General features: G+C 48.7%; 2 protein-coding genes across 2 annotated transcripts in view; one reads left to right on the top strand and one right to left on the bottom strand.

Annotated features, from left to right (window-relative positions):
* The window catches only part of LOC115466521 (sulfotransferase family cytosolic 2B member 1-like), a 1,032,539-nt gene that overhangs the window by 95,349 nt on the left and 909,513 nt on the right, over window positions 1-27,677 (bottom strand). The window lies entirely within an intron of this gene.
* Window positions 1,911-22,839, top strand: RPL18 (ribosomal protein L18). Its single transcript, XM_030197824.1, has 7 exons — window positions 1,911-2,020; window positions 3,919-4,005; window positions 5,871-5,978; window positions 16,727-16,825; window positions 17,091-17,214; window positions 22,139-22,208; window positions 22,712-22,839. The coding sequence occupies exons 1-7, from the start codon at window positions 2,018-2,020 to the stop codon at window positions 22,785-22,787; spliced, it is 567 nt and encodes a 188-aa protein (XP_030053684.1). The 5' UTR covers window positions 1,911-2,017; the 3' UTR covers window positions 22,788-22,839.

Raw genomic sequence — 27,677 nt, forward strand, 5'->3', positions numbered from 1 at the left:
AGTGGATTTTCCCTAAGTCCATTTAGTAATGGTCTATGGACTTTTCCTTTCGAAAGATGTCCAAACCTTTTTTAAACTCTGCTAAGCTAACCACCTTTACCACATTCTCCGGCAACAAATTCCAGAGTTTAATTACACATTGAGTGAAGAAAACTTTTCTCTAATTCGTTTTAAATTTACTACTTTGTAACTTCATCGCATGCCCCCTAGTCCTAGTATTTTTGGAAAGGGTAAACAGATGTTTCACATTTACCTGTTCAACTTCACTCATTATTTTATAGACCTCTATCATATCTCCCTTCAGCCGCCTTTTCTCCAAGCTGATAGAGCCCTAGCCGCTTTAGCCTTTCCTAATAGGGAAGTTGTCCCATCCCCTTTATCATTTTCGTCGCCCTTCTCTGCACCTTTTCTAATTCCACTACATCTTTTTTGAGATGCGGTGACCAGAATTGAACACAATATTCAAGGTGCGGTCTCACCATGGAGTGATACAAAGGCATTATAACATCCTCATTTTTGTTTTCCATTCCTTTCCTAATAATACCTAACATTCTATTTGCTTTCTTAGCCGCAGCAGCACACTGAGCAGAAGGTTTCAACGTATCATCAACGACACCTAGATCCCCTTCTTGGTCTGTGACTCCTAACGTGGAACCTTGCATGACGTAGCTATAATTCGGGTTCCTCTTTCCCACATGTATCACTTTGCACTTGCTCACATTAAACGTCATCTGCCATTTAGACACCCAGTCTCCTAATCTCGTAAGGCCCGCTTGTAATTTTTCACAATCCTCCCGCGATTTAATGACTTTGAATAACTTTGTGTTATCAGCAAATTTAATTGCCTCACTAGTTACTCCCATCTCTAGGTCATTTATAAATATGTTAAAAAGCAGCGGTCGAGCACAGACCCCTGGGGAACCCCACTAACTACCCTTCTCCATTGAGAATACTGACCATTTAACCCTGTTTTCTATCTTTTAACCAGTTTTTATTCCACAATAGGACACTACCTCATATCCCATGACTCTCCAATTTCCTCTGGAATCTTTCATGAGGCACTTTGTCAAACGCTGAAAATCCAGATACACAATATCAACCGGCTCACCTTTGTCCACGTTAGTTCACCCCTTCAAAGAAATGTTGTAGATTGGTGAGGCAAGATTTCCCTTCACTAAATCCATGTTGACTTTGTCTCATTAATCCACGCTTTTGAATATGCACTGTAACTTTGTTCTTAATAATAGCCTTGGCTGAATTTCTTCAAAAAGGTGGTAAATAACCCCTCTCCCCACCGGATGAACACTATATATAACACCTAGTGAGCCAGTGCCGGTTTTATACTGTTAGATGCAAGGAAAAGACAGGGCTTATTGCTTTCCTTAGGAGAATCTAATTACAACAGTCCTTCCTGAACTGTCGTAAAAACCTTCTCACTCTTTCATAGGAGCCAGAGTCACCCTATAAGGTATAGGGTACATTCATTAAGATAGGGAATAAATAATTCGGTCTTTAAAACATTTCTGGAAGTGCAGAAGTTCCACTTTACTTTATTCAGTGCCGGGAGGGAGCGTTGAAGCCAATCCTGGAGGATTTCTGATCATCCCAATCCCATCCTATTGCATTCTGGGAGTTGAAGTACTGATTTCAGAAATCATGGACTACAAATCCCACACTGCTTTTGGGATGCACGTTTACAGGACTGGAACTGCGAAATACGGCAGCTGTAGAAGTGGGAAAAATAAAAGGAAAACAGAAACTTACTCTGCTTCGCTGAGAACCTTGTGTTATAGGGCGACGTCTAGCTCTGGAACTCTATGGTCATTACAATCAGTCCTCCTCCTCCCCTTTACCTTTTCAGTCATGATCATAAAGCTGAGGTAGCTAGAGAGGCTGTGCCTCGCTTCCGGCGCCTTTTGACGTCCTCCCCTCCCTTTCCCAATCCCATCATCCCGCGCGCGGCAGGCTACTTCCTTTTCTTTCTCTCTGTTGGGGGAGCCGTAGCGGAGCTGCCATCATGGTAAGAAGAGGCCTGGTGTTAATCCGCTGTCATCGTCGTTCCGCCGCCCTCAGTGCATGCAGTGAGGGCTGGAATGGCGCCTTGCGCTCCCCTCCTATCCCGGTGGCGCTCAACTGAAGGCGAAACCGGAGTATCGGGGTCCCTGTGGCTGGCTGAGGGTAATCGCATTTTACCCCTCCCCCATGCATAAATACACAGGGGTTATGCACTGATCTCCTGCCGATGGAGAGAGTGATGATAATTTTAAAAATAAAGCTCCCCCAATAGGTGACTTCCTGAGAAACTAGGTGGGAAGGAACAGATAAATACAGGGCGTCATTTCTGGGGGAACGGCCCGGAACGCAGTTCACCACTTGTCAAGTATTGTGTTCTGCACCAGCTCTTCCTTTCCAAGCAGTTTGCAGGAAAGAGGTTGAGATTATTTTCCCTAATTCAGGCCCTCCTAGCCCCTCCCCAGGCTGTACAGTTTGTCTTTTTTGTCTTCCAGGTAAACTCTATAGAGCATCTAGATTGTTATGCTTGTCAGGAAGTGCAGTATATCAATTTTGGTAAACCAAAATCCATTTGGGGGTGGGGGGCAAGGCAACAAAGGAAATGTTTTCATCCTTTTTAAAAATAAATATTTTTGGGAGGGTTATGCATTGGTTTGGCAACTTGTGTAAAAATTGTCATGCCAATAAAGTTATTTGGATGTATATTAAAGGTGGTGGGGGAGGGGGCTTGCATTGCCATTATTAGAAACGATTTCTTTTTCAAAATTCAGATCTGTAGGGGGAGGTGTTATTTAGACCTCAGACATTAAATATGTAATGCATAAGAAAACATTTTTCCCCACTGTACTGTTAATTTGGGAGATGAATGGTTTATTCACAGTTATTTGTATGAGGGTTTCTGGTCTGTGTTTTTTGGGGGAACATAAGATTTAGTTCTGGCCATCTTATGGTTAACGTTTAATACTCTGGTTTTATTTATACTTGGGCTATATAAGATGTGTGGTAATAACAGTTTAGTGGGTGTGAGGACCACTGTGTTGTGTTCCTGATGATTGCACCTTGCTGGGATGATTGAATTCATTGGGGAGGAAAGTGGGGGATTGGAAGAAACACCACTGAAAAAATTACCAACAGATTTGGGGGGAGGGGTTCAAGATTGGTTGTACATGGAAGTAACTAACTCCTTAGTCTCACTCACACACACAAGGAGTACAGGCTGCATATACTGCAGCAAGACATGTTTATCCACTCCTACCCTAGCTGAGATAACATTTAACCATTTCTCTGACCTCATGTGCAACTTTCTTTAAATCAGTCACCATACTTTCTAACTCTTCCTACTTACCCTTCTATATGTTCCATCTTTGCTTATACCCTTCACTGTCTATTAAAATGTTCTATTACGTATTGTGTTGACATTGTAAATAGTATATCATGCAATACTTTGCATTGTTTTTTATTATTTTTACTGCTGTAATTGTCTATTTCTCAAGTTTGATCTATTCTTACTGTACACCGCCTTGAGTGAATTCCTTCAAAAAGGCAGTAAATAAATCCTAATAAATAAAATATACGGAGGGAGAAAGTATTTAGTTTAAAATATATGGAGGGAGAAAGTATTTAGTTTAAAATATACGGAGGGAGAAAATATTTAGTTTGATTGGAAGGTGCCAAAGCATGCCGTGGTAGGACCACAGAAACCAGGTGAAATGTTAATGCATAGTACATTCCGGGAGATCATCCATTTGGACCTGGTATCCCTGTTGCAGTGGAAGTGATAGGTTTGTGGGAAAGGGATTGAAGCACATGTTACGGTGATATCAGTTGGCCTAGTCCTGAGCCTGAAAGATGAGATAGAGTATCTGCATTCTTGTTCTCACAGTCTTTTTTTTCTCTGCTACACAGGGAGTAGATATCCGTCACAACAAGGACCGTAAGGTGCGACGGAAAGAACCCAAGAGTCAGGATATCTACCTCAGGCTCCTAGTTAAGGTATGGCTTTCTCTGCTCTCCATTGTCAGTTGCTTACTGAACAGCCTCCCATTTTTGAACATCACACCAAAGATTCATCAAACCCAGAATCCTGTTTCCATCAGTGGCCAGTTCAGGCCTAGTAGTTAGGGCACCTGTCTTGACATCAAGAGGTGGCTGGTTCAAATCCCACTGCTATTCCTTCTGATCTTTGGCAAGTCACTTAGCCCTCCATTGCCTCAGGTACAAACTTAGATGTGAGTCCTCCAGGGACAGGCAGATTATACACAGATAAAGTGTCTTCTTTTAAAAACAGTGTTTTTGGTTATCTTATAGAGGCAGATGCACTAAACGTTTTCATCGTTAAATGAGCCCTCGGGGAAGAATTTCCGATCCTTTCCATGCACTTAAGCCTATTTTCCGACGACAGTAGCAGCTAACGAAAACGGAATGGAGATGAGCAATTAGTGTGAAAACCCCATTGAAACGACATGCACTAACCTTTTCCGATTGCCTTTACGCAGGAAAAAGGCAGGAAAACTAACGAGAGGTCTGGACCTCTCGTTAGGACAGCTCTGTGCCAGGAAAAAGTGTTAAGTGAAAAAATAAACAAACTTTGAGCCAATCCCAGCGCATTAGCAGAGCTAAAAGCGCTGTGATTGGTCCAAAGGACCTCAGAAAACACATAAAAAAATAAAACTAAAAAAGGATCGGGAGGGGGCAAGGGCGCTCATCAGGAGCGTCCTGTACGGACGGCCTTGCCCCCCCCCCCCCGCCGCTGCTCCCCACTTTCCGCCGCTCCCCCCACCCCGAAAAAGCAAAATTGTAGCAGCCCCTGCCCCCCTCCCTTCCTCACTACTCTCAGCTCCGCCTCCCGACATCCTCCGTCTGTGCCCCGCCCCCTTTGGGGGTCGTCGCCGCCATTCCCCTTCTCCATCGGGCCCCCCCCCTCTTACCGGGCCCGTGCAGCGCCTCTTTCCTCTGTCCGAAGGCGCTGCACGGGCAAGAAGAACGCTGAATCAGCTGATGCCTGCCTTCGCGATAGAGCGTCTTTCTCCTCCTGGGCCCGCCCCTGTCTGACGTCAGTAACTGACGTCAGACAGGGGCGGGCGCAGCAGGAGAAAGACGCGCCATCGCGAAGGCAGGCATCAGCTGATTCAGCGTTCTTCTTGCCCGTGCAGCGCCTTCGGACAAAGAGGCGCTGCACGGGCCCGGTAAGAGGGAGGGGGGCCCGATGGAGAAGGGGAATGGCAGCGACGACCCCCAAAGGGGGCGGGGCACAGACGGAGGATGTCGGGAGGCGGAGCTGAGAGTAGTGAGGAAGGGAGGGGGGCAGGGGCTGCTACAATTTTGCTTTTTCGGGGTGGGGGGAGCGGCGGAAAGTGGGGAGCAGCGGCGGGGGGGGGGGGGCAAGGCCGTCCGTACAGGACGCTCCTGATGAGCGCCCTTGCCCCCTCCCGATCCTTTTTTTAGTTTTATTTTTTTATGTGTCAATTCAATTTGCCATGTGCTTGTGATTTGACTGTTTGTGGCATGCGCAGAGCAGCTAACATAACGCTTGGCTGCTGTGCGCATGATTTGGGGGCCGATTAACGATGTGTATTGTGATTCTTTGATACATTCTACGTTTCAATACCGATTCCAGCATGTGTGACTTTTTTTTTTGGTGCATTTTTCGTTATTTTAAAATCGTTAGGGACTTTAACGATTTAGATTTTTTTACGTTTGGTTGCTGCATCTGCCTCATAGTGACTGAATTAGGCCTTGGGTTATGGTTCCCCCTCCCCGCAGCTGGTATCAGAATGCCACAGCCCAGGGCAGAACTGCAGAGCTCAGACAATAACATTTGTGGGTTTCCGATCACGATTTATGTTGTATTTTGGCAGCTCTACAGGTTCCTGGCCCGGCGCACCAACTCCAATTTCAACAAGGTGGTACTGAGACGTCTCTTCATGAGCCGCTCCAACAGACCACCCCTCTCCTTGTCCCGCCTGGTAAGTGCAGGAAGCCAGGTTCTAATGACCAGTTTTTTAAACAGGTAGGGCAACAGCTAAGAGATCCTGGGAATGGTTGGTGAAGCAAAATGCAGCAGAGACAAAGGGTGAGAGTACAGGCATGCTGATTCTTTTTGCTTTCTGTCTGTGTCAGTTTCCTGCGATCTAGTTAGCTCCCTTTGTTTAATGACGTTGCAGCCAGCCAGAGTTACATAGAGACTGCCTGCATAGAGGTAACCTTTTTGGATTAGGAAACGTGTGGATTTTGCTGGGCCTGGGGCCGTATTCTGCCAGTTAGGTCTGAAGGTTGTGCTTTGGGAGTGCTGTACTCTCAGCTTGCAGACAGGAATTCAGGCTCTGACTGTTTAGGCCACTGCAGCACTTCGTTTTCAGGTGGTCTTTGATTAGATGGTCCATAGGCCCTAAAACATTGCAGTGTATATATTAAGAAGTGTGAGTGGTCTAATGTTGTGTCTGTTGTTTGGATGGTGGTGTGGGGGATGAAACTTGAATAATCACCATGATGTACTGTTATATATTTGATGGCTATCTTCATATTATGTGGTTTCAATAAAGATATTTAAAAAAAAAAGTGTGAGTGGTGGTGGACAATACGTAAGGGCTTTAAGGTTTCCATTGATTGATTAAGAGATGTATTTTCAAAGCATTTACAAATTTCTATAGTTACTATGTAACTTTGTAAGTCTTTGAAAATGAGCCCCTAATTGTGTGTTCTTGCTAATGTTTTGATATAATGAAGATACATACCTGTAGCAGGTATTGTCCGAGGACAGTAGGCTGGATATCATCACGCATGGGTCGTCGTCCGTGACGGCCCAGGAGACCGGAACTAAAACAAAAACTTTAGAAAGCTCTAGAATGGCGCGCTGAGGACAACAAACAGCGCATGCGCGAGTGACTTTCCGCCAGCGACGCCTGCGCGCTTCCCTCAGTTACATAACAAGCAAAAACGAGAAGAACAACTTCAAAGGGGAGGAGGGTGGGTTGTGATGATATCCAGCCTGCTGGCCTCAGAGAATACCTGATATAGGTATGTATCTTCATGTTCTCCGAGGACAAGCAGGCTGGATATCATCACGCATGGGGTATCCCTAGCACCCAGGTTCACTCAAAACAATGAACATTGGTCAATTGGGCCTTGCAACGGCGAGGACATAACTGAGATTGACCTGAAAATAAACACAACTAAGTGAGAGTGCAGCCTGGAACAGAACATAAATGGGCCTAGGATGGTGGAGTTGGATTCTAAACCCTGAACAGATTCTGTAACACCGATTGCCCAAACCTTACTGTCGCATCGGGTATCCTGCTGAAGGCAGTAGTGAGATGTGAATGTGTGGACTGATGACCACGTTGCAGCTTTGTGAATCTCCTCAATGGAGGCTAAATTTAAGTGAGCCACTGACGCAGCCATGGCTCTAACATTGTGAGCCGTGACATGGCCCTCCAAAGTCAGCCCAGCTTGGGCATAAGTGAAGGAAATGCAATCTGCTAGCCAATTGGAGATGGTGCATTTTCCGATGGCAACTCCCATCCTGTTGGGATTAAAAGAAACAAACAGCTGGGCGGTCTGTCTATAGGGCTTTGTCCGCTCCACGTAAAAGGCCAATGCTCTATTACAGTCCAAGGGTATGTGGACGGGGAAAAAATGTTGGCAAGACAATAGACTGGTTCAGATGGAACTCTGACTCCACCTTCGGCAAGAACTTAGGATGAGTGCGGAGGACTACTCTGTTATGATGAAATTTGATATAAGGAGCATGGACTAGCAGGGCTTGGAGCTCACTGACTCTACGAGCTGAAGTAACAGCCACCAAGAAAATGACCTTCCAGGTCAAGTACTTCAGATGACAGGAATTCAATGGCTCAAAAGGAGGCTTCATCAGCTGGGTGAGAACGACGTTGAGATCCCATGACACTGGTGGAGGTTTGACTGGGGGCTTTGATAAAAGCAAACCTCTCATGAATCGGACCACTAGAGGCTGTCCAGAGATAGGCTGACTTCTACACGCTGATGGTAAGCACTGATTGCACTAAGGTGAACCCTTACTGAGTTGGTCTTGAGACCAGCCTCTGACAAGTGTAGTAGGACAAGAAAAAGGATCTAGGGCCTTGCTGTCACACCAGACAGCAAACCTCCTCCATTTAAAAGAATAACACTTTTTCGTGGAAGCAAGCAAGACTCGGGAGACACCCTCTGAAAGACCTAAAGAGGCAACTTCTAAGTTCTCAACATCCAGGCCGTGAGAGCCAGAGACTGGAGGTTGGTATGTAGAAGCGACCCCTCGTTCTGAGTGATGAGGGTCGGAAAACATTCCAATCTCCACGGTTCTTCGGAGCACAACTCCAGAAGAAGAGGAAACCAGATCTGACGGGGCCAGAAAGGAGCTATCACAATCATGGTTCCGCGGTCTTGCTTGAGTTTCAGCAGAGTTTTCCCTACTAAAGGTATGGGAGGATGTGCAAACAGAAGACCCGTCCCCCAAAGTAGGAGAAAAGCATCTGACGCTAGTCTGTCGTGGGCCTGAAGCCTGGAACAGAATTGAGGAACCTTGTGATTGGTCTGAGTGGCAAAAAGATCCACCGAGGGGGTGCCCCACGCTCGAAAGATCTTGCGGACAACATCCATGTTCAGTGACCACTCGTGAGGTTGCATTATCCTCAACCTGTCGGTCAGACTGTTGTTTACGCCTGCCAGATATGTGGCTTGGAGAAACATGCCGTGCCTGTGAGCCCAAAGCCACATCCTGACGGCTTCCTGACACAGAGGGCAAGATCCGGTGCCCCCCTGCTTGTTGGTGTAATACATCGCAACCTGGTTGTCTGTCTGAATTAGGATAATTTGATTGAACAGCCGGTCTCTGAAAGCCCTTAGAGCATTCCAGATCGCTCGTAATTCCAGGAGGTTGATCTGAAGACCCGTTTCCTGAAAAGACCAAGCTCCCTGAGTGTGAAGCCCATCTACATGAGCTTCCCACCCCAGGAGGGATGCATCCGCCGTCAGCACTTTTTGTGGCTAAGGAATTTGGAATGGACGTCCCAAGCGAATGGTCCACCATTGAAGGGAATTGCAAAAATCGGTGGAAAGATGGATGACATCCTCTAGATCCCCTTAGCCTGACACCACTGGGAAGCTAGGGTCCATAGAGCTGATCTCATATGTAGACGTGCCATAGGAGTCACATGAACTGTGGAGGCCATGTGGCCCAAAAGCCTCAACATCTGCCAAGCTGTGATCTGTTGAGATGTTCGAGCCGAGGACACTAAAGTGAGAAGATTGTCTGCCCTTGCCTGGGGAAGATAAGCTCGAGACGTCTGTGTCCAACAGAGCTCCTATGAATTCCAACTTCTGCAGTGGAACAAGATGGGACTTGGGATAATTTATTACAAACCCCAGTAGCTCCAGCAGTTGAATAGTCATGTGCATGGATCGTAAGGTTCCTGCCTCTGAGGTGTTCTTCACCAGCCAATCATCGAGATAAGGGAACACATGCACTCCCAGTCTGCGTAGCAATGCTGCGACAACTGCCAAGCACTTTGTAAAGACCCTGGGTGCAGATGGTAGACCAAATGGTAGTACGCAGTACTGAAAGTGCTGAGTTCCCAGACGAAATCGAAGGTAATTCCTGTGAGCTGGAAGCACTGAGATGTGAGTGTAGGCGTCCTTTAAGTCCAGAGAGCATAGCCAATCGTGTTCCTGAATCATGGGAAGAAGGGTGCCCAGGGAAAGCATCCTGAACTTGGAGTAGGAATTTGTTCAGGGCCCTTAGGATCAGGCGACCCTCAGGGGGAGGAATGCTGGCTTCGGCCTAACCCCTGGTAAGCCTTTCCTCATCTGAGAGGTGCCTAGCTCTACCACCGGCTGCCTTTCAGGTGCTGTGGAGGACTTATAGCTCATCTGCATATCCTTACAGCCTTCTCCGGGGTGACACCCAGATCCACTCTGGGCCTCCACTCTAGGTGCCGCACGCCGTTAGGCAGTTTTATCTTTACATTTAATCTTCTTCCCAGTTGCTAAAGTACCTCAGTCGTTTATGGCTCCTATTCACATTCGCTTCCTAGCCCTGGCCCTTCCTAATCTTTTCCCTCACCCCCTACCTCTCTCCACTACAGGAACTCACTGCCCATCCATCGACTTCATCACCTCACCTTCTCTCTTACCCTCTTCCTCCCTCTTGGCTTTTAATCTCCGTCTCTTTCTTCCCTACATTTTGCCTTCCCCATTCCACCTAAATACCTCTCGCCTTCGATGCCTTCGTGGCCACACCTCTCCTACTCTCCTCCGCTCTCTTTACTCCTTCTCTTACTCTCAGCCGGTGACATCAATCCCAATCCTGGCCCTCCTCACCAACTATTATCCCAACTCTACAGATCTCACCGCGACCTCTCTAACCTCATCTCTATTCCTCTACTCCCGTCCTCTTCTCTGCCCTTCTCTTGCACCCTATGGAATGCCCGCTCTATCTGTAACAAACTCCCCTATATCCAGGACCTCTTTATCTCGCGTCACCTCCATCTGCTCGCCATAACAGAAACCTGGCTCTGCCCTGATGATTCTGCTTCAGTCGCAGTCCTCTGCCATGGTGGTTATCTTTTTTTCACATACTGCTCGCCCTGCTGGTCGCGGGGGCAATGTTGGACTACTTCTCTCTCTCTCCTCCAGATTTCAACCCCTTCTTCTACCTCAATCTCACTGTTTTTCCTCCTTTGAAGTCCACTCTATCCGCCTTTTCTCTCCTCTGCCTCTTCGAATAGCGGTCATTTATCGTCCCCCTGATAAGTCCCTTTCATCCTTTCTCAGTGACTTTGATGCCTGGCTTGCCTTCTTCCATGATCCTTCCTCCCCCTCTCTCATCCTTGGTGACTTTAATATTCCTGCTAATGATCCTTCCAACTCTTATATTTCCAAGTTACTCGCTTTAACATCCTCCTTTAATCTCCAACTATGCTCCACCTCCCCCACTCATCAAAATGGTCACTGTCTTGATCTCATCTTCTCCTCCAACTGTTCACCTTCTAGTTTCCTTGCCTCTGATCGTCCCCTCTCTGATCACCATCTTATAACTTTCACACTTAAATCTCCTCCCTCCCAGTCCCGTCCTATCTTATCTAATTTATTTAGGAATCTTCACGATATTGACCCTTCATCTCTATCCTCCCATGTTTCAAACCTCCTCTCTACTGTGGCACCATTCACGTCTGTCAACGAGGCTGTTTCTTCTTACAACAATACTCTATCCTCTGCCTTAGACACACTTGCACCTTTGATGACCCGCCCTATAAGGCGTACAAAACCCCAACCTTGGCTGACTTCTAATATCCGCTACCTACATTCCTATACCCGCTTTGCCGAACGCCTCTGGCGGAAATCTCGGGCCCTTGCTGATTTCGTACACTTTAAGTTCATGCTGACCTCCTTCCAATCTGCTCTTTTACGCGCCAAACAGGATTATTATATCCAACTGACCAACTCTCTTGGCTCTAACCCTCGACTTCTCTTCACCACATTGAACTCTCTCCTCAAGGTGCCCCCTTCCCCAACTCCCCCTTCATTATCTCCTCAGACCCTTGCTGAATTCTTTCACGACAAGGTTCAAAAGATAAACCTTGGATTCTCCACCTCGCCACCTCTCCCTCCACTAGTCTGTTCCCCTCTCTCTCCTTCCCCTCATTCCGTTTCCTCCTTTCCTGAAGTTACTATAGAGGAAACTACACTTCTCCTTTCTTCCTCAAAATGTACCACCTGTTCCTCTGATCCCATTCGCACCCACATTCTTATTGCCACCTCACCTGCTCTTATTCCTTTTATCTGTCATATTCTCAACCTCTCACTTTGCACTGCAACTGTCCCTACTGCCTTTAAACATGCTGTAGTCACACCTCTCCTTAAGAAGCCTTCACTCGACCCTACTTGTCCCTCTAATTACCGACCCATCTCCCTCCTCCCTTTTCTCTCCAAATTACTTGAGCGTGCTGTTCACCGTCGCTGCCTTGATTTTCTCTCCTCACATGCTATTCTTGACCCACTACAATCTGGTTTTCGCCCTCTCCACTCAACCGAAACTGCGCTTACTAAAGTCTCCAATGACCTATTACTGGCTAAATCCAGAGGTCAATATTCCATCCTCATTCTTCTTGATCTTTCCGCTGCTTTTGACACTGTCGATCACAGCATACTTCTCGATACCCTGTCCTCACTTGGATTCCAGGGCTCTGTCCTGGTTCTCTTCCTACCTCTCCCTCCGCACCTTTAGTGTTCACTATGGTGGATCCTCTTCTACTTCTATCTCTCTGCCTGTCGGCGTACCTCAGGGTTCTGTTCTTGGTCCCCTCCTCTTTTCTATCTACACTTCTTCCCTTGGTTCATTAATCTCATCCCATGGCTTTTCCTACCATCTCTATGCTGATGACTCCCAAATCTACCTTTCTACCCCTGATATCTCACCTTGCATCCAAACCAAAGTTTCAGCGTGCTTGTCTGACATTGCTGTCTGGATGTCTCAACGCCACCTGAAATTAAACATGACCAAAACCGAGCTTCTCATTTTCCCCCCCAAACCCACCTCCCCACTCCCCCCGTTTTCTATTTCTGTTGATGGCTCTTTCATTCTCCCTGTCTCCTCAGCTCGAAACCTTGGGGTCATCTTTGACTCTTCTCTCTCCTTCTCTGCTCATATCCAGCAGATCGCCAAGACCTGTCATTTCTTTCTTTACAACATCTGTAAAATCTGCCCCTTTCTTTCTGAGCACTCTACCAAAACCCTCATCCACACCCTTGTCACCTCTCGTTTAGACTACTGCAATCTGCTTCTTGCTGGCCTCCCACTTAGTCACCTCTCCCCTCTCCAATCGGTTCAAAAGTCTGCTGCCCGTCTCGTCTTCCGCCAGGGTCGCTTTACTCATACTACCCCTCTCCTCAAATCGCTTCACTGGCTCCCTATCCGTTTTCGCATCCTGTTCAAACTTCTTCTACTAACCTATAAATGTACTCACTCTGCTGCTCCCCAGTATCTCCACACTCGTCCTTCCCTACACCCCTTTCCATGCACTCTGTTCCATGGATAAATCCTTCTTATCTGTTCCCTTTTCCACTACTGCTAACTCCAGACTTCGCGCCTTCTGTCTCGCTGCACCCTACGCCTGGAATAAACTTCCTGAGCCCCCTACGTCTTGCCCCATCCTTGGCCACCTTTAAATCTAGACTGAAAGCCCACCTCTTTAACATTGCTTTTGACTCGTAACCACTCGTCTCCACCTACTCTCCTTCCTGTACACATTAATTGATTTGATTTGCTTACTTTATTTTTTGTCTATTAGATTGTAAGCTCTTTGAGCAGGGACTGTCTTTCTTCTATGTTTGTGCAGCGCTGCGTATGCCTTGTAGCGCTATAGAAATGCTAAATAGTAGTAGTAGTAGTAGTAGATGGGACACATCTCCCCTGTCTTCTTTTGCACAAGGAAGTACCTGGAATAGAATCCCAGCCCTTCTTCCCCTGGTGGAATGGGTTCGACCGCATTGGCCTTTAGAAGGGAGGAGAGTTCCTTTGCAAGTACCTGCTTGTGCTGGGAGCTGAAGGATTGAGCTCCCGGTGGGCAATTTGGAGGCCTGTATGCCAGATTGAGAGTGTATCCTAACCGGACTATTTGAAGAACCCACCTGTCGGAGGTTATGAGAGGCCACCTTTTGTGAAAAAATATCAACCTCCCCCCCAACAGGCAGATCGTCCGGCACAGCTACTTTTACTGTGGCTATGCTGCTCTGGAGCCAGTCAAAAGCCCGTCCCTTGCTTTTGCTGGGGAGCCGGAGGGGCCTTAGGCGCACGTCGCTGACGAGAGCGAACCTGCTGGGAGCGAGCTTGAACAGACTGCCGAGAGGTAGGAGTGTACCTACGCCTATTATAGGAATAGGGAGCCCTCCTCCTCTCTCCAAAGAACCTCCTAGTAGAGGAGGTAGTAGCAGAAGGCGTCTGGCGGGAGAGAGAATCCATCACATCATGGTGCTTCTTGATGGTATCGACCATATCCTCAACCTTCTCTCCAAAAAGATTATCCCCCGGCAAGGAACATCTGCCATTCGCTGCTGGGTCTTCTGATCCAGGTCAGAAACACGCAGCCATGAGAGTCTGCGCATCACTATACCTTGAGCAGCTACTTGGGATGCGGCACCAAAAGTGTCATAAGCTCCCCTGGTCAGGAATTTGCGACACTCCTTCTGCTGCCTGACCACCTGGTGAAAAGGTTCAGCAAGCTCCAAAGGAAGAGCTTCAACTAAACTGGACAGTTGCCTCACCGAGTTCCGTAAGTGAATGCTCGTGTACAGCTGGTATGTTTGGATCTTGGCGGCAAGCATTCCAGCCTGATACGTACGCCTCCCAAAATAATCCAAGGTTCTAGACTCTCTGCCTGGGGGCGCCGAGGCATAGTCCCTAGTACTCTTGGCTCTTCTGAGAGCAGAGTCCACCACCATGGAATCGTGAGGAAGTTGGGCCTTCACCATCACAGGCTCTCCATGGATTCTGTACTGGGACTCGGACTTCTTGTTGACAACTGAATTAGAGAGAGGGCACGACCAATTTCGCAACATCACTTCCCTGAGTGTATTGTGCAGGGGGGCCGTTGCAACCTCTGCAGGTGGAGAAGGATAATCCAGAACCTCGAGCATCTCAGCCCTGGGCTTATCCACAACCTCCATAGGGAATGGAATGTCCTTAGACATTTCCCGTACAAAAGATGAAAAAGTAAGACTCTCAGGCGGAGACTGTCTAACTTCAATGGGCGGAGAAGGATCAGAAGGAAGCCCACAGGTGTCTTCCTCTGAAAAATACCTGGGGTCTTCCTCTTCTCCCCATGAGTGCTCCTCTTCGGTATTGGATAGAAGCTCCTTTAGAACAGCCCGAACCTGCGCCTGTCTCGACGTCGAGGATCTACGACCTCGTGGGGGATGCCGAGAAGTTGATCCCTGCCTGGGCTCCGGCGAAGCTTCCTCCACTGATGTCAAGGGGGAGTCAACCCGGGTGGTAACAGGCACCGCAAGCGGTACCGAGAGCGGGGACCTCCGCACAGGTGATGGCCCAGATGCCGTCTCAGCAGTCTGTATGGGAGGCGCACTGAGGCAGACTGACGAAGCAGTCCTTCCAGAAGCTCTGGAAGAAGGGCCTGGAGACGCTCATCAAGAGCTGCCATCGGAAAAGCCTGTGGGGCCGGTACAGGAGTTGGTGCCAGAAGCTGAGGGGGTTCGAGAGCCGGTACCAGGCTGCCGGACGACGACTCTTTGGCACCTCTTGAATGGAGGGTAAACGTTCCTCCCGGCGCCGACGCTTCTCGGGTGCCGACTCGGAGCTCTCGATACCGTGTCTGGAAGGAGATCGATGATGATGCTTCTTCGCCTTCACTCGATGCCCGTTATCGACACTCCTCGGTACTGATGAGGAGGACGTGGAATCCTCACGCCTGCTCGGGGCCGGGTCCGACTCAGGTCTGTCCCGGGGGGGCCTACATAGCAGTAGGGCTCGAGACGGGCGGAGACCCGCTCGATGCCTTGCTGCTCCCAGCTCGCAATGGTCTCTTGGAAGCCATTAATCTGGACTCTCGGCATGGCTTCCCGCGACGTCGACGACCTTGGTACCGATGTCGATGCCGACGTCGAAGGACCCGACCGATCAGAAAAAAGTCTCTCGCGCTGAGCCTCTCGAGCCACCTAGGTCCTTTTTTTCATTAACTTACACAGCTTACAAGCAGCTGGAAGATGATCAGGCCCAAGACACTGGAGGCATCACGCGTGAGGGTCGGTACTCGAGATGGTCTGGTTGCAGCGAGTACAGCGTTTGAAGCCGCTGGGAGTCTTCGATGACATGGGCGGGAAAATAGCGTCCGCGAAATTAAAAGGCTTTATTGTGCCAATTAAAAAGGCACAAAAAAAGGGAAAAAGGCGCGGCCGCAACGAAAAAGAAAGAAAACTTGGAACAAATGAGGAAAACCTAAAAAAAAATTAAAGGGAAAAGAATTTTTTGTTTGTTTTTTGTTTTGAAGAATAAACTAGTAGAAGAGAAAATAAAGAAAAAAGGGCGTGATAAACACGAAAAAAGCGATGTCCTGAGCAAAACACGAGGAGCAGAGAAAAAACACCACTCCTTCACAGTCACGGAGAAAAAGAAACAGGGAAACGCGTGGGCTTCGCTGGCGGGAAGTCACTTGCATATGCGCGGTGCGTTGTCCCCGAGCGCGCCACACCGTTCTCGAGCTTTCTAAAGTTTTTGTTTTAGTTCCGGTCTCCTGGGCCGTCGCAGACGACGACCCATGCGTGATGATATCCAGCCTGCTTGTCCGGAGAATGTTTTTTTTTAATGCTGCTGTAGACTGTTTTATTGACTCTTCATGTGTTACGTATTTACAGTTGTTTTATGTTTTTATGTTGGTTTTATTAAACTATTTGCCTCTTGTGTTGGATAAGTGGTGCTTAAAGGTAAAGAACAGAGCTGTAGCGAATAGCGTATTTTACTATTCTGCCAAATACGAATGGGCATTGAGCTTTAATATAATAAAAGAAGCAACATGAAATCGGAGATCAAATGTTGATTTCAGTAGGGTTTAGCACAGAGCCCCAGATTATTTGTATTCAAATTTAAATCACTATTTGACCAAGTCGCTCACACTTTCATAAACCTCCTGCTGGGATTTTCATTCTCATTCTTTTTGCTTTTTGTGGCCTCTTCCGCCCTCCTTCCCAGATCCGCAAGATGAAGCTCCCAGGCCGGGACAACAAGACCGCCGTGGTGGTGGGTTGCATCACAGATGATGTAAGGATTTATGATGTCCCCAAACTGAAGGTAACAAAAGGGATGGAGAGGAAGGACAACACCTTCCTCACCACACTTGAAAGGGGGATATGTTACATTTGTGTTTACTGTCCTCATCTGTGACTTTTAACCTATCTCATGCATGTCTGGATAGCCTGAAAACCTGACTGCCCTACCTTAAAGCTGCTTATGGTTGCTCTTTTCATAGAACTGTGTTTGATTGACGCTTTTAGGGAGGGGTGTTGGGGAGATCTGAATTTCGCAGGATACTAAATCTCTCTCTTGTCTCCAATAGGTATGTGCCCTGAAGGTTACTGCGGGGGCCCGGCACCGCATTCTGAAATCTGGGGGTGAGATTATGACTTTTGATCAGCTGGCCATGGCCGCTCCCAAGGGCCAGAATACAGTCCTGCTGTCAGGTGAGCTCCTCTGGCCCCCGCTTCCCTCCTTGGGTTCCTCTGGTTATCCTCGCCTCATAGATTCACCTTAAATCCCCCTTTCCCGCCTCTTCCACTTTGTAATACTAGCTTTTTCTGGGCCTCAAACAGTCCTACATGTCTGTGTATTTGCTGGCTTGACCTTGACCCTCTTGTGGTTGGATTTTGATTCATTGAGAGCCATGGCAGCCAGGCCAGGAGGAGGAGTCCCCCTGTGTTTCACTGGATTTGTGCTGCTAGGCTGCACTGAATGCTTTTAGTGATAAGTTGAAATTTCCTTATCTCTCCAGACCAGAGGTTCTCAAGCCAGTACATGGAACACATCCAGCCAGTCAGGTTTTCAGGATATCTACAATGACTGTTTGAGATAAATTTGCATGCCTATGTATTTCATGCATATTCAAAGTGGGTGACTGGCTTTCCAGACCATTCCCGACAAGCGGGTAATCTGCTCTCCTACCAGCAGAGGGAGGCAGAGACTACTGACAGGCCAGTATTTCTCAATGGTAGGCGAGTCTCAGTTTCTCTTGGTTTGGGTATGTTGTGTTTGGCCCCCGTATTTTAAATTAAAAAAAAAAAAGAGAGAGAATTTTCAGTGGCTAGACATAAAATTTGTTATATATATATATAAATTTGTTTATATATATATATATATATATATATATAACTAGTAAAAAAAGGCCCGTTTCTGTTAGAAATGAAACGGGCGCTAGCAAGGTTTTCCTTGGAGAGTATGTTTCAGAAAGAGCATGTGTGAGAGATGGAGCGTGTGTGTCAGAGAGAGAATGTGAGAGAGAGAGAGACAGTGTTTGTGTTTCTGTGTGACACTGTGTGAGAGAGAGGGACAAAGACAGTGAGTGTGTGAGTGAGAGTGTATGTGACAGAGAATGAGTGACTGCATGTATGGTGTGAGGAACCCCCTCCCTCTCCCCTGCCCCTTTGCAGCCAGGCATGTGCAGTGACCCTCCTCTCCCCGTGTTCCCCCTGCAGCCACCCATGCCCATCAACCCTCCTCTCCCCCTGCTGCGTCCTTCCTGTCTCCACTGCTCCCCCTGCAGCCACCCATGTGGTCTCAGGCTCCCCCCCTCAGCATCCCTCCTGTCCCCCTGCAGGCACGCATGTGCAGCGTCCCTCCTCTCTCCCCTGTCGCCCCTGCAGCCAGCCATGTCCACCGACCCTTCTGTCCCCCTGCAGCTACCATGTCCAGCGACCCTCCTCTCCTGTGCAGCCACCCATGTCTGAGGACGCTCCTCTCCTTTTTCCCTGTCCCCCCCCCCCCCCCGTGGCCAGCCATGTCCATTGACCCACCTGTCCCCCCTGATGACCACCAACCCTTCTGTCCCTCTGCCCGCCCTGCAGTGTCCATCCTGTATCCCCTGTCCCCCTTGCAGGCACCCACCCATGTGGTGTGTGGAGCCCCATCCCCATCTCCCTGTTCCCTGCCCCCCCTGCAGCCACCCATGTGCAGCGACCCTCCCCTCCCCCTGCTTCCTTCCAGCCACCCATGTCCAGCGAGACTCCCCCCCACCGTGGCACATCACCAAGCCCCCCCCCCCCTCATCAACCCCCTCACCACCCGCAACCTCTAATACAAACTGTGTCCGGTGGCTGCTGCTTCTGTTATTCAGCAGCAGCAGCCCGTACATAAAGAAAACAAAAAAAAAAAAAAATCCTCCTAAAATGCACCTCTGTTGAGAAGTATCTCACATTGGCTGAAGTCTCAGCATGCGCTCCTCTCCCCTCTGACGTATCGGCGTTTCTCCGGGGTCTTCCGGCAGGGGCACTGACGTTGATGGGAGAGGAGGAGCGGCTGCAGAGACGTCAGCCAATGTGAGATGGTTCTCCACGGAGGTGCGTTTTAGGAGGTTGGTTTTTTTGTTTGTTTGTTTTCTTTATGTACGGGCTGCTGCAGCCGCTGGACAGAGTTTGTATTAGCGGTTGCGGGTGGCGAGGCAGTCGATGTGTGGGGGGAGAGGGGCTTGGTGAAGCGGCGAGAGGGGAAGGGGGTAGGGGCTTTCTGATGCCCCGTTGCACGGGTGGTTGTGGCGATGCGGCGGGAGGGGGCACTTAGAGGTGCACCGTCGAGGCTGTTTGTGTGTGAGTGTGTGTTTGTGTGTGTATGTTTGTGTGTGTGAGTGTGTGTTTGTGTGTGTGTGTGTATGTTTGTGTGTGTGTGTTTGTGCTTGTGTGTGTGTGCTTGTGTGTTTTTGTGCGTGTGTTTGTATATGTGTGTTTGTGTGTTTTTGTTTGTGCTTGTGTGTGTGTTTGTGCGTGTGTTTGTATATGTGTGTTTGTGTGTTTTGTTTGTGCTTGTGTGTTTGTGCGTGTGTTTGTATATGTGTGTTTGTGTGTTTTTGTTTGTGCTTGTGTGTTTGTGCGTGTGTTTGTATATGTGTGTTTGTGTGTTTTTGTTTGTGCTTGTGTGTTTGTGCGTGTGTTTGTATATGTGTGTTTGTGTGTTTTTGTTTGTGCTTGTGTGTTTGTGCGTGTGTTTGTATATGTGTGTTTGTGTGTGTGTGTTTCTGTGTGTTTCTGTGTGTGTGTTTCTGTGTGTGTTTCTGTGTGTGTGTTTCTGTGTGTGTGTTTCTGTGTGTGTGTTTCTGTGTGTGTGTTTCTGTGTGTGTGTTTCTGTGTGTGTGTTTCTGTGTGTGTGTGTGTGTTTGTGTGTGTTTCTGTGTGTGTGTGTGTGTGTGTTTCTGTGTGTGTGTGTGTTTCTGTGTGTGTGTGTTTCTGTGTGTGTGTTTCTGTGTGTGTGTTTCTGTGTGTGTGTTTCTGTGTGTGTGTGTGTTTCTGTGTGTGTGTGTGTTTCTGTGTGTGTGTGTGTGTTTCTGTGTTTGTGTGTGTGTGTGTGTGTTTCTGTGTTTGTGTTTCTGTTTCTGTGTGTGTGTGTTTGTGTGTGTGTATGTTTGTGTGTGTGTTTGTGTGTGTGTTTCTGTGTTTGTGTGTATGTGTGTGTGTTTCTGTGTTTGTGTGTGTGTGTGTTTCTGTGTTTGTGTGTATGTATGTGTGTTTGTATGTGTTTCTGTGTGTGTGTGTGTATGTGTTTGTATGTGTGTGTGTATGTTTGTGTGTGTGTGTGTGTGTGTGTGTGTATGTGTTTGTATGTGTGTGTGTATGTGTTTGTGTGTGTGTGTATGTGTTTGTGTTTGCGTTTGTGTGTGTGTTTGTATGTGCGTGTGTTTGTATATGTGTGTGTTTGCGTTTGTGTGTGTGTGTGTGTGTGTTTGTGTTTGTATGTTTGTGTGTGTGGGTGTGTGTATGTTTGTGTGTTTGCGTTTGTGTGTGTGTGTGTGCGTTTGTGTGTGTGTGTTTGTATGTGCGTGTGTTTGTATATGTGTGTGTTTGTGTGGGTGTGTTTGTGTTTGTATGTGTGTTTGCGTTTGTGTGTGTGTGTTTGTATGTGCGTGTATGTATGTATGTGTGCGTGTGTTTCTGTGTGTGTGTGTGTGGGGGGGTTTGCGGGTGGCTTTTGTGGTCGTGTGGTTGGGGAGTTTGCCAGCAGTCTGTAGCAATTCCTAGGCAGGGGGAGGAGTACGGAAACACTCCCCCTGCCTGGGTCGTTGTTTGTTGGAGGGGGTTGCCAGTTGATAGTTGTGTGTGTGTGTTTGTGTGTGCTTGTGTGTATGTGTGTTTGCGTTTGTGTGTGTGTGTTTGTATGTGCGTGTGTTTGTATATGTGTGTGTTTGTGTTTGTATGTTTGCGTTTGTGTGTGTTTGCGTGTGTTTGTGTGTGTGTTTGTGTTTGTATGGTTGTGTGTGTGTTTGCGTTTGTGTGTTTGTGTGTATGTGCGTGTGTTTGTATATGTGTGTGTTTGTGTGGGTGTGTGTATGTTTGTGTGTTTGCGTTTGTGTGTGTTTGTATGTGTTTGCGTTTGTGTGTATGTGTTTGCGTTTGTGTGTGTGTGTGTTTGTGTGTATGTGTTTGCGTTTGTGTGTTTGTATGTTTGTGTGTGTGTGCGTTTGTGTGTGTGTGCGTTTGTATGTTTGTGTGTGTGTGCGTTTGTATGTGTGTGTGTTTGTGTGTTTGTGTGTTTGTATGTTTGTGTGTGTTTGTGTGTGTGTGCGTTTGTATGTTTGTGTGTGTGTTTGCGTTTGTATGTTTGTGTGTTTGTGTTTGTATGTGTGTTTGTATGTGCGTGTGTTTGTATATGTGTGTGTTTGTGTGGGTGTGTTTGCATTTGTGTGTGTTTGTATGTGTGTTTGTGTGTGTCTGTGTGTATGTATGTGTGCGTGTGTTTCTGTGTGTGTGTGGGGGGGGGGGGGGTTTGCGGGTGGCTTTTGTGGTCGTGTGGTTGGGGAGTTTGCCAGCAGTCTGTAGCAATTCCTAGGCAGGGGGAGGAGTACGGAAACACTCCCCCTGCCTGGGTCGTTGTTTGTTGGAGGGGGTTGCCAGTTGGTAGGGGTGCCTTTATGGATCCCTTTACTCTCTGTGTTCCGCCCTCGAGGGCGGGGCAGAGAGACATGGTGAGTTGGATGGCTTCACCACCATGAACTTACGAACTGTTTAGGGATTTTGCAGATGGCTTCAGCAGGTTGTCTTCAGAATGTTGAGGTAGCGTTTTATGTACAGATGGGGCGTGGCTGAGGGCGGGTCTATGAGTGAGGGTGACTGGTCCTAGCCTAGGAAGACTACAGGATTTTTGTGCTTCTCTGCCTTGGAGTGAGCTTCTCTGCCTTGGAGTGAGCTTCAGAATGTTCAAGGTGGGATTTATTAATATAGATTTTTGGATGGGGTCTTTACCAGTCTAGATTTCTGAACTCTTTGAGTGTGGTATTATAGAGTAATGGGGGGGGGGGGGGACTGGAAAGAAGACTAACTGGCACAATTAAGAGCCAGGATTTCAAGTTACCTCAAGGAATTCTTAACAGGCATTATATTTGTTTTGTTATGTTTTTTTTTTTTCCAGGGCCGCGCAAAGCCCGTGAGGTCTATAGACACTTTGGCAAAGCACCCGGGACCCCGCACAGCCACACTAAGTAAGTAGGACAGTGCGTTAAGGACTCTATGAACAAAACTCTTCTGCGTTTTCTCTGCTTTAGGTTTGGGAGTTGATCTGCACAGCTTGGCGTTATGCTCCTGCAGCTTGGGGATGTTTTACCTCTGCACAAATAACTGCATGGCTGTGCTTTGAGTGCCCTGCTGAAAGCTAAAATGACTTTTTATTGTATTTTGTTTAATGTGTTACTGGTTATTGTTGGTTTTATTTTACTGCTACTACAAATTTTAACTGGACTGTATTTAAAAGTACATTTGGCGTTTCATTTCTTTTGTGAGGCTGAATAGCACAAGACTTCTGTATGGTAACGCCCTCATACAAGTGTTGTTGGGGAGGAGGGGGGTAGAGCACATCTTAGTGACAGGGAAGGGGATAGGTTCTCTGCAAACCACAGGATTGTTTTGAGTCCACAGCAGAGAAAAGGAGGGTGTGGAGAGTGTACCGGCTTCTAGACTGACATCTCGTTTGTCCCTCTCTCATCAGGCCTTACGTGCGCTCCAAGGGTAGGAAGTTTGAACGTGCCCGAGGTCGCAGAGCCAGCAGAGGATACAAGAACTAATCACCCATCTATTGCTTTGTATACAATAAAAAAAGAAAAAAGCTGGAAATGTCAGGTGTCTGTGTGAAAGTCTTGGGATAACAGTAAATTCCTCAGAGAGGAGAGGGTCGAATACACTGGTGGGCTGTGGCCTCTAATGAATACATAAGTATTGCATACTGGGAAGGTCCAAAGGTCCATCAAGCCCAGCATCCTGTTTCCAACAGTGGCCAATCCAGATTACAAATACCTGGCAAGATCCCAAAAAAGTACAAAACATTATTTTATACTGCTTATCCCAGAAATAGTGGATTTCCCCAAGTCCATTTAATAACGGTCTATGGACTTTTCCTTTAGGAAGCCGTCCAAACCTTTTTAAAACTCCGCTAAGCTAACTGCCCTTACCACATTCTCTGGCAACGAATTCCAGAGTTTAATTACATGAGTGAAGAAAAATTTTCTCCGATTCGTTTTAAATTTACTACATTGTAGCTTCATCGCATGCCCCCTAGTCCCTAGTATTTTTGGAAAGCGTGAAGACGCTTCACATCTACCTGTTCAACTCCACTCATTTTATATGTTAGTCTGGTATGCTTACATTTTGAAATAAGGCAGTTTGAGCACTCTGTGGCCCAGTGCCCCCTCCTTTTAACATAGAAAGATCTGAATGGTCCATCCAGTCTGCCCAACAGGATAAACTCATTTTACATGGTATGTGATACTTTATACCGAGTTTGATTTGTCCATGCCTTTCTCAGGGCACAGACTGTAGAAGTCTGCCCAGCACTGTTCTTGTACTAAGTTCTGAAGCTGACGTCGAAGCCCCTTTAAATTTACAGTCCAGCCCATCCCTATCCAGTCACGATCAGGGCATAGACCGTAGAAGTCTGCCCAGCACTGTTCTTGTACTAAAAGTTCTGAAGATTCTGGAATCCTAAAGAGTTACAAGATTCCATATTAGAATCTCAAAGAGTAGCAACATTCCATGTAGAACCCCAAAGAGTAACATAGTAAATGAGGGCAGATAAAGACCTGTATGGTCCATCCAGTCTGCCCAACAAGATAAACTCATTTTACATGGTATGTGTTACTTTATATGTCTACCTGAGTTTGATTTGTCCTTGCCTTTCTCAGGGCGTAGACCATAGAAGTCTGCCCAGCACTGTTCTTTTACTAAGTTCTGAAGCTAACGTTGAATCCCCTTAAAATTTACACTCAAGCCCATCCCTATCCAGTCACGATCAGGGCGTAGATGGTAGAAGTCTGCCCAGCACCGGTTTTGCTTCCCAATTACCAGCGTCGCCACCTAATCTCCGCTAAGATTCCGCTGAACCATTCCTTCTAAACAGGATTCCTTTGTGTTTATCCCACGCATATTTGAATTCCATTGCCGTTTTCATCTCCACCACATCTCATCTCCTCTTAACCCCCCCCCACACACACACACACATCCCAAGAGAGCCTTTTGCTCCTCAGAAATGGCCAGATAGATCGACTGGTAAATAAATTATAGAAAAACGTGTCCCTTACAAAACATGAGCTTTGACTGCTTGTCCCATAACTGTGTTAGCACAGCATTAGTAATCATTCTAGAATGAAATGATTTTCCATGGTAGTAGCAGCGGCAAGTGGAAACTGGAAGATGTGTGTTGTGGGATTACCTTTCTTACTACTGAATGCCTGGGACTACAAATTCAAATATGTTGTTGGTTTCAAGCCCCTGTAGCCAGCAAGGGATTAGGTCAGCGGTTCCCAAACCTGGTCCTGGAGGCATCCCAGCCAGTCATGCAAATCTATTTCATGAATATTCATTATGGATATCCTGAAAACCTGACTGGCTGGGGTACCTTATCAGGTTTGGGAACCGCTGTAGGTGATGTTAAAAATACTTATAAAGAGCATTCTCCAAGGACAAGCAGGCTGCTTGTTCTCACTGATGGGTTGACGTCCTCGGCAGCCCCCTCCATCGGAAAGTTTACTAGCAAAGGCCTTTGCTAGTCCTCGCGCGCCCATGCGCACCGCGCATGCGCGGCCGTCTTCCCGCCCGAAACCGGCTCGAGCCGGCCAGTCTTCTTTCGTCCGCACTCGGTACGGTCGTGTTACGCCGTTCGTGCCCCAGAGAGTCGACCTCGCGCGTCCTTTTCGACGTGTTTTTGTCCTTTTTTCCTTGGAAAAAGTTCGGGAAGCGCTCCGGTAGTGTTCCGGAAGACCCTTTCGGGTTTTCTGCCCTTCCCGTATTTCTTAGTTTTTGCCCCGTAAGTTTTCTTTCGTTGTCGGGGTAGGCCTCTTTTGGCCTCGGTCGAGATTTTTCTCCCTCTAAATTTTGGTGCTTCAATTTTCGCCATTTTGGCTTTTGATTTCGCCGGCGTGATTTTTCCGCCCATGACATCGAAGCCTTCCAGCGGCTTCAAGAAGTGCACCCAGTGCGCCCGGGTAATCTCGCTCACTGATAGGCACTCTGCGTGTCTTCAGTGTCTAGGGGCCCAGCACCGCCCTCAGAACTGCAGTCTGTGTTCCCTGTTACAAAGGCGGACTCAGGTAGCGAGATTAGCCCAGTGGAACGTTTTGTTCTCGGGCTCTTCGTCGGCATCGGCACCGGAGGCATCGAGTGCATCGACGTCGTCAGCGTCCGGACCATCTTCCTTGGCTGCCGCTCCATCGACTGCATCGAGGCATCGGACCTCTGCATCGGCGCCGAGGCATCGGGCGACTGTATCGACGTCGGTGGTACCGAGACTTCGTCTGCTGATGTCGTCGGACGGAGGTGCATCGTCAGGAGTGCAGGTGAGGGCTGTCCATTCCCCTGCTGGTGGCGGTGAGCCTTCGGGTGGGTCTCCTCCTACCCTGAGGGCTCCTGCGGTACAGCCCCCCCGGGATCGACCCTCTTCGGTCTCGGCCCCGAGGAAGCGACGGATGGATTCTACGTCCTCCTCGTCGGTGCCGGGGAGCTCCGGTGACATGCTTCGGAAGAAGTCGAAGAAGCATCGACACCGGTCTCCTCCCCATGTCGGCACCGAGAGCTCTGGGTCGCCGAGGGATTCGGCACCCAGCAGGCATCGGCACCGAGAGGACCGCTCACCCTCTGTTCAGGAGGTGTCGATGCGCTCCACTCTGGACAGCCCGGAACAGCCTCCTCGCCCGGAACAGGTTCTGACGTCGACGCCTGCATCGGCCTCTCAGCCTTTCTCTGCAGCCGCTCTAAACGAGAGCCTCCGGGCCGTTCTCCCAGAGATTCTGGGAGAGCTGTTGCACCCTACCCCTCCGGTACCGGCGGTGCTTGCGCCTCCGGTACCGTCGAGCGTGGCGCCGGCTGGCCCATCGCCCAGGTTGAGGTCCCCGACGTCGGTACCGCGTGCGGTGCCGACCGCGGCCACCTCCCAGGAAGGCTCCCCGACTACGTCGGCGGAGGGAGCTTCGCCGATGCGGGCGAGGGAGTCTACCTCTCGACGCCCCCACCGTGGACGGGGTTCCACCGAGTCGAGCAGGGCGAGGTTGCAGACACAGGTTCGGGAACTTGTGTCTGACACCGAGGGTGAGGCCTCGTGGGAGGAAGAGGAGGACCCCAGATATTTCTCTGACGAGGAGTCTGAGGGTCTTCCTTCTGATCCCACTCCCTCTCCTGAGAGACAGCTTTCTCCTCCTGAGAGTCTGTCTTTTGCTTCCTTTGTCCGGGAGATGTCTACGGCCATCCCCTTCCCGGTGGTTGTGGAGGACGAGCCCAGGGCTGAAATGTTTGAGCTCCTGGACTATCCTTCTCCACCTAAGGAAGCGTCCACTGTTCCCTTGCACCATGTCCTGAAAAAGACATTGCTTGCGAACTGGACCAAGACACTAAGTAATCCCCACATTCCCAAGAAGATTGAGTCCCAGTACCGGATCCATGGGGACCCAGAGCTGATGCGCACTCAGTTGCCTCATGACTCTGGAGTTGTGGATCTGGCCCTAAAGAAGGCTAAGAGTTCTAGGGAGCATGCTTCGGCGCCCCCGGGCAAAGACCCTAGAACCTTAGACTCCTTTGGGAGGAAGGCCTACCATTCTTCTATGCTCGTGGCCAAGATCCAGTCTTACCAGCTCTACACGAGCATACACATGCGGAACAATGTGCGGCAGTTGGCGGGCTTGGTTGATGCTCTTCCCCCTGAGCAAGCCAAGCCTTTTCAGGAGGTGGTCAGGCAGCTGAAGGCGTGCAGAAAATTCCTGGCCAGAGGAGTTTATGACACTTTTGATGTTGCGTCCAGGGCCGCTGCTCAAGGTGTGGTGATGCGCAGGCTCTCATGGCTGCGTACCGCCGACCTGGAGAATAGACTCCAGCAGCGGATTGCGGACTCGCCTTGCCGTGCGGACAACATTTTTGGAGAAAAAGTCGAGCAGGTGGTAGAGTCTCTCCACCAGCGGGACACCGCATTCGACAAGTTCTCCCGCCGGCAGCCTTCAGCCTCTACCTCTACAGGTAGAAGATTTTTCGGGGAAGGAAGACTGGTCCCTATGCTTCTGGTAAGCGTAGGTACAATCCTCCTTCCCGACAGCCTGCGGCCCAGGCTAAGCCCCAGCGCGCTCGCTCTCGTCAGCAGCGTGCGCCTCAGCAAGGCCCCGCGGCTCCCCAGCAAAAGCAAGGGGCGAGCTTTTGACTGGCTCCAGCAGAGCATAGCCGACATCCAAGTGTCAGTGCCGGGCGACCTGCCGGTCGGGGGGAGGTTGAAAGCTTTTCACCAAAGGTGGCCTCTCATAACCTCCGATCAGTGGGGTCTCCAAATAGTCCGGCAAGGATACACCCTCAATTTGGCATCAAAACCTCCAAATTGTCCACCGGGGGCTCAGTCTTACAGCTTCCAACACAAGCAGGTACTTGTAGAGGAACTCTCCGCCCTTCTCAGCGCCAATGCGGTCGAACCCGTGCCATCCGGGCAAGAA

The sequence above is a fragment of the Microcaecilia unicolor genome, chromosome 3, assembly GCF_901765095.1.
Source record: "Microcaecilia unicolor chromosome 3, aMicUni1.1, whole genome shotgun sequence".
Lineage (NCBI taxonomy): Eukaryota > Metazoa > Chordata > Amphibia > Gymnophiona > Siphonopidae > Microcaecilia > Microcaecilia unicolor.

Coding starts and splice junctions, on each gene's coding strand:
- RPL18 (XM_030197824.1), top strand. Junction 4,006..5,870: donor ACCTCAGGCTCCTAGTTAAG/GTATGGCTTTCT, acceptor GTATTTTGGCAG/CTCTACAGGTTCCTGGCCCG. Junction 5,979..16,726: donor CCCTCTCCTTGTCCCGCCTG/GTAAGTGCAGGA, acceptor CCTCCTTCCCAG/ATCCGCAAGATGAAGCTCCC.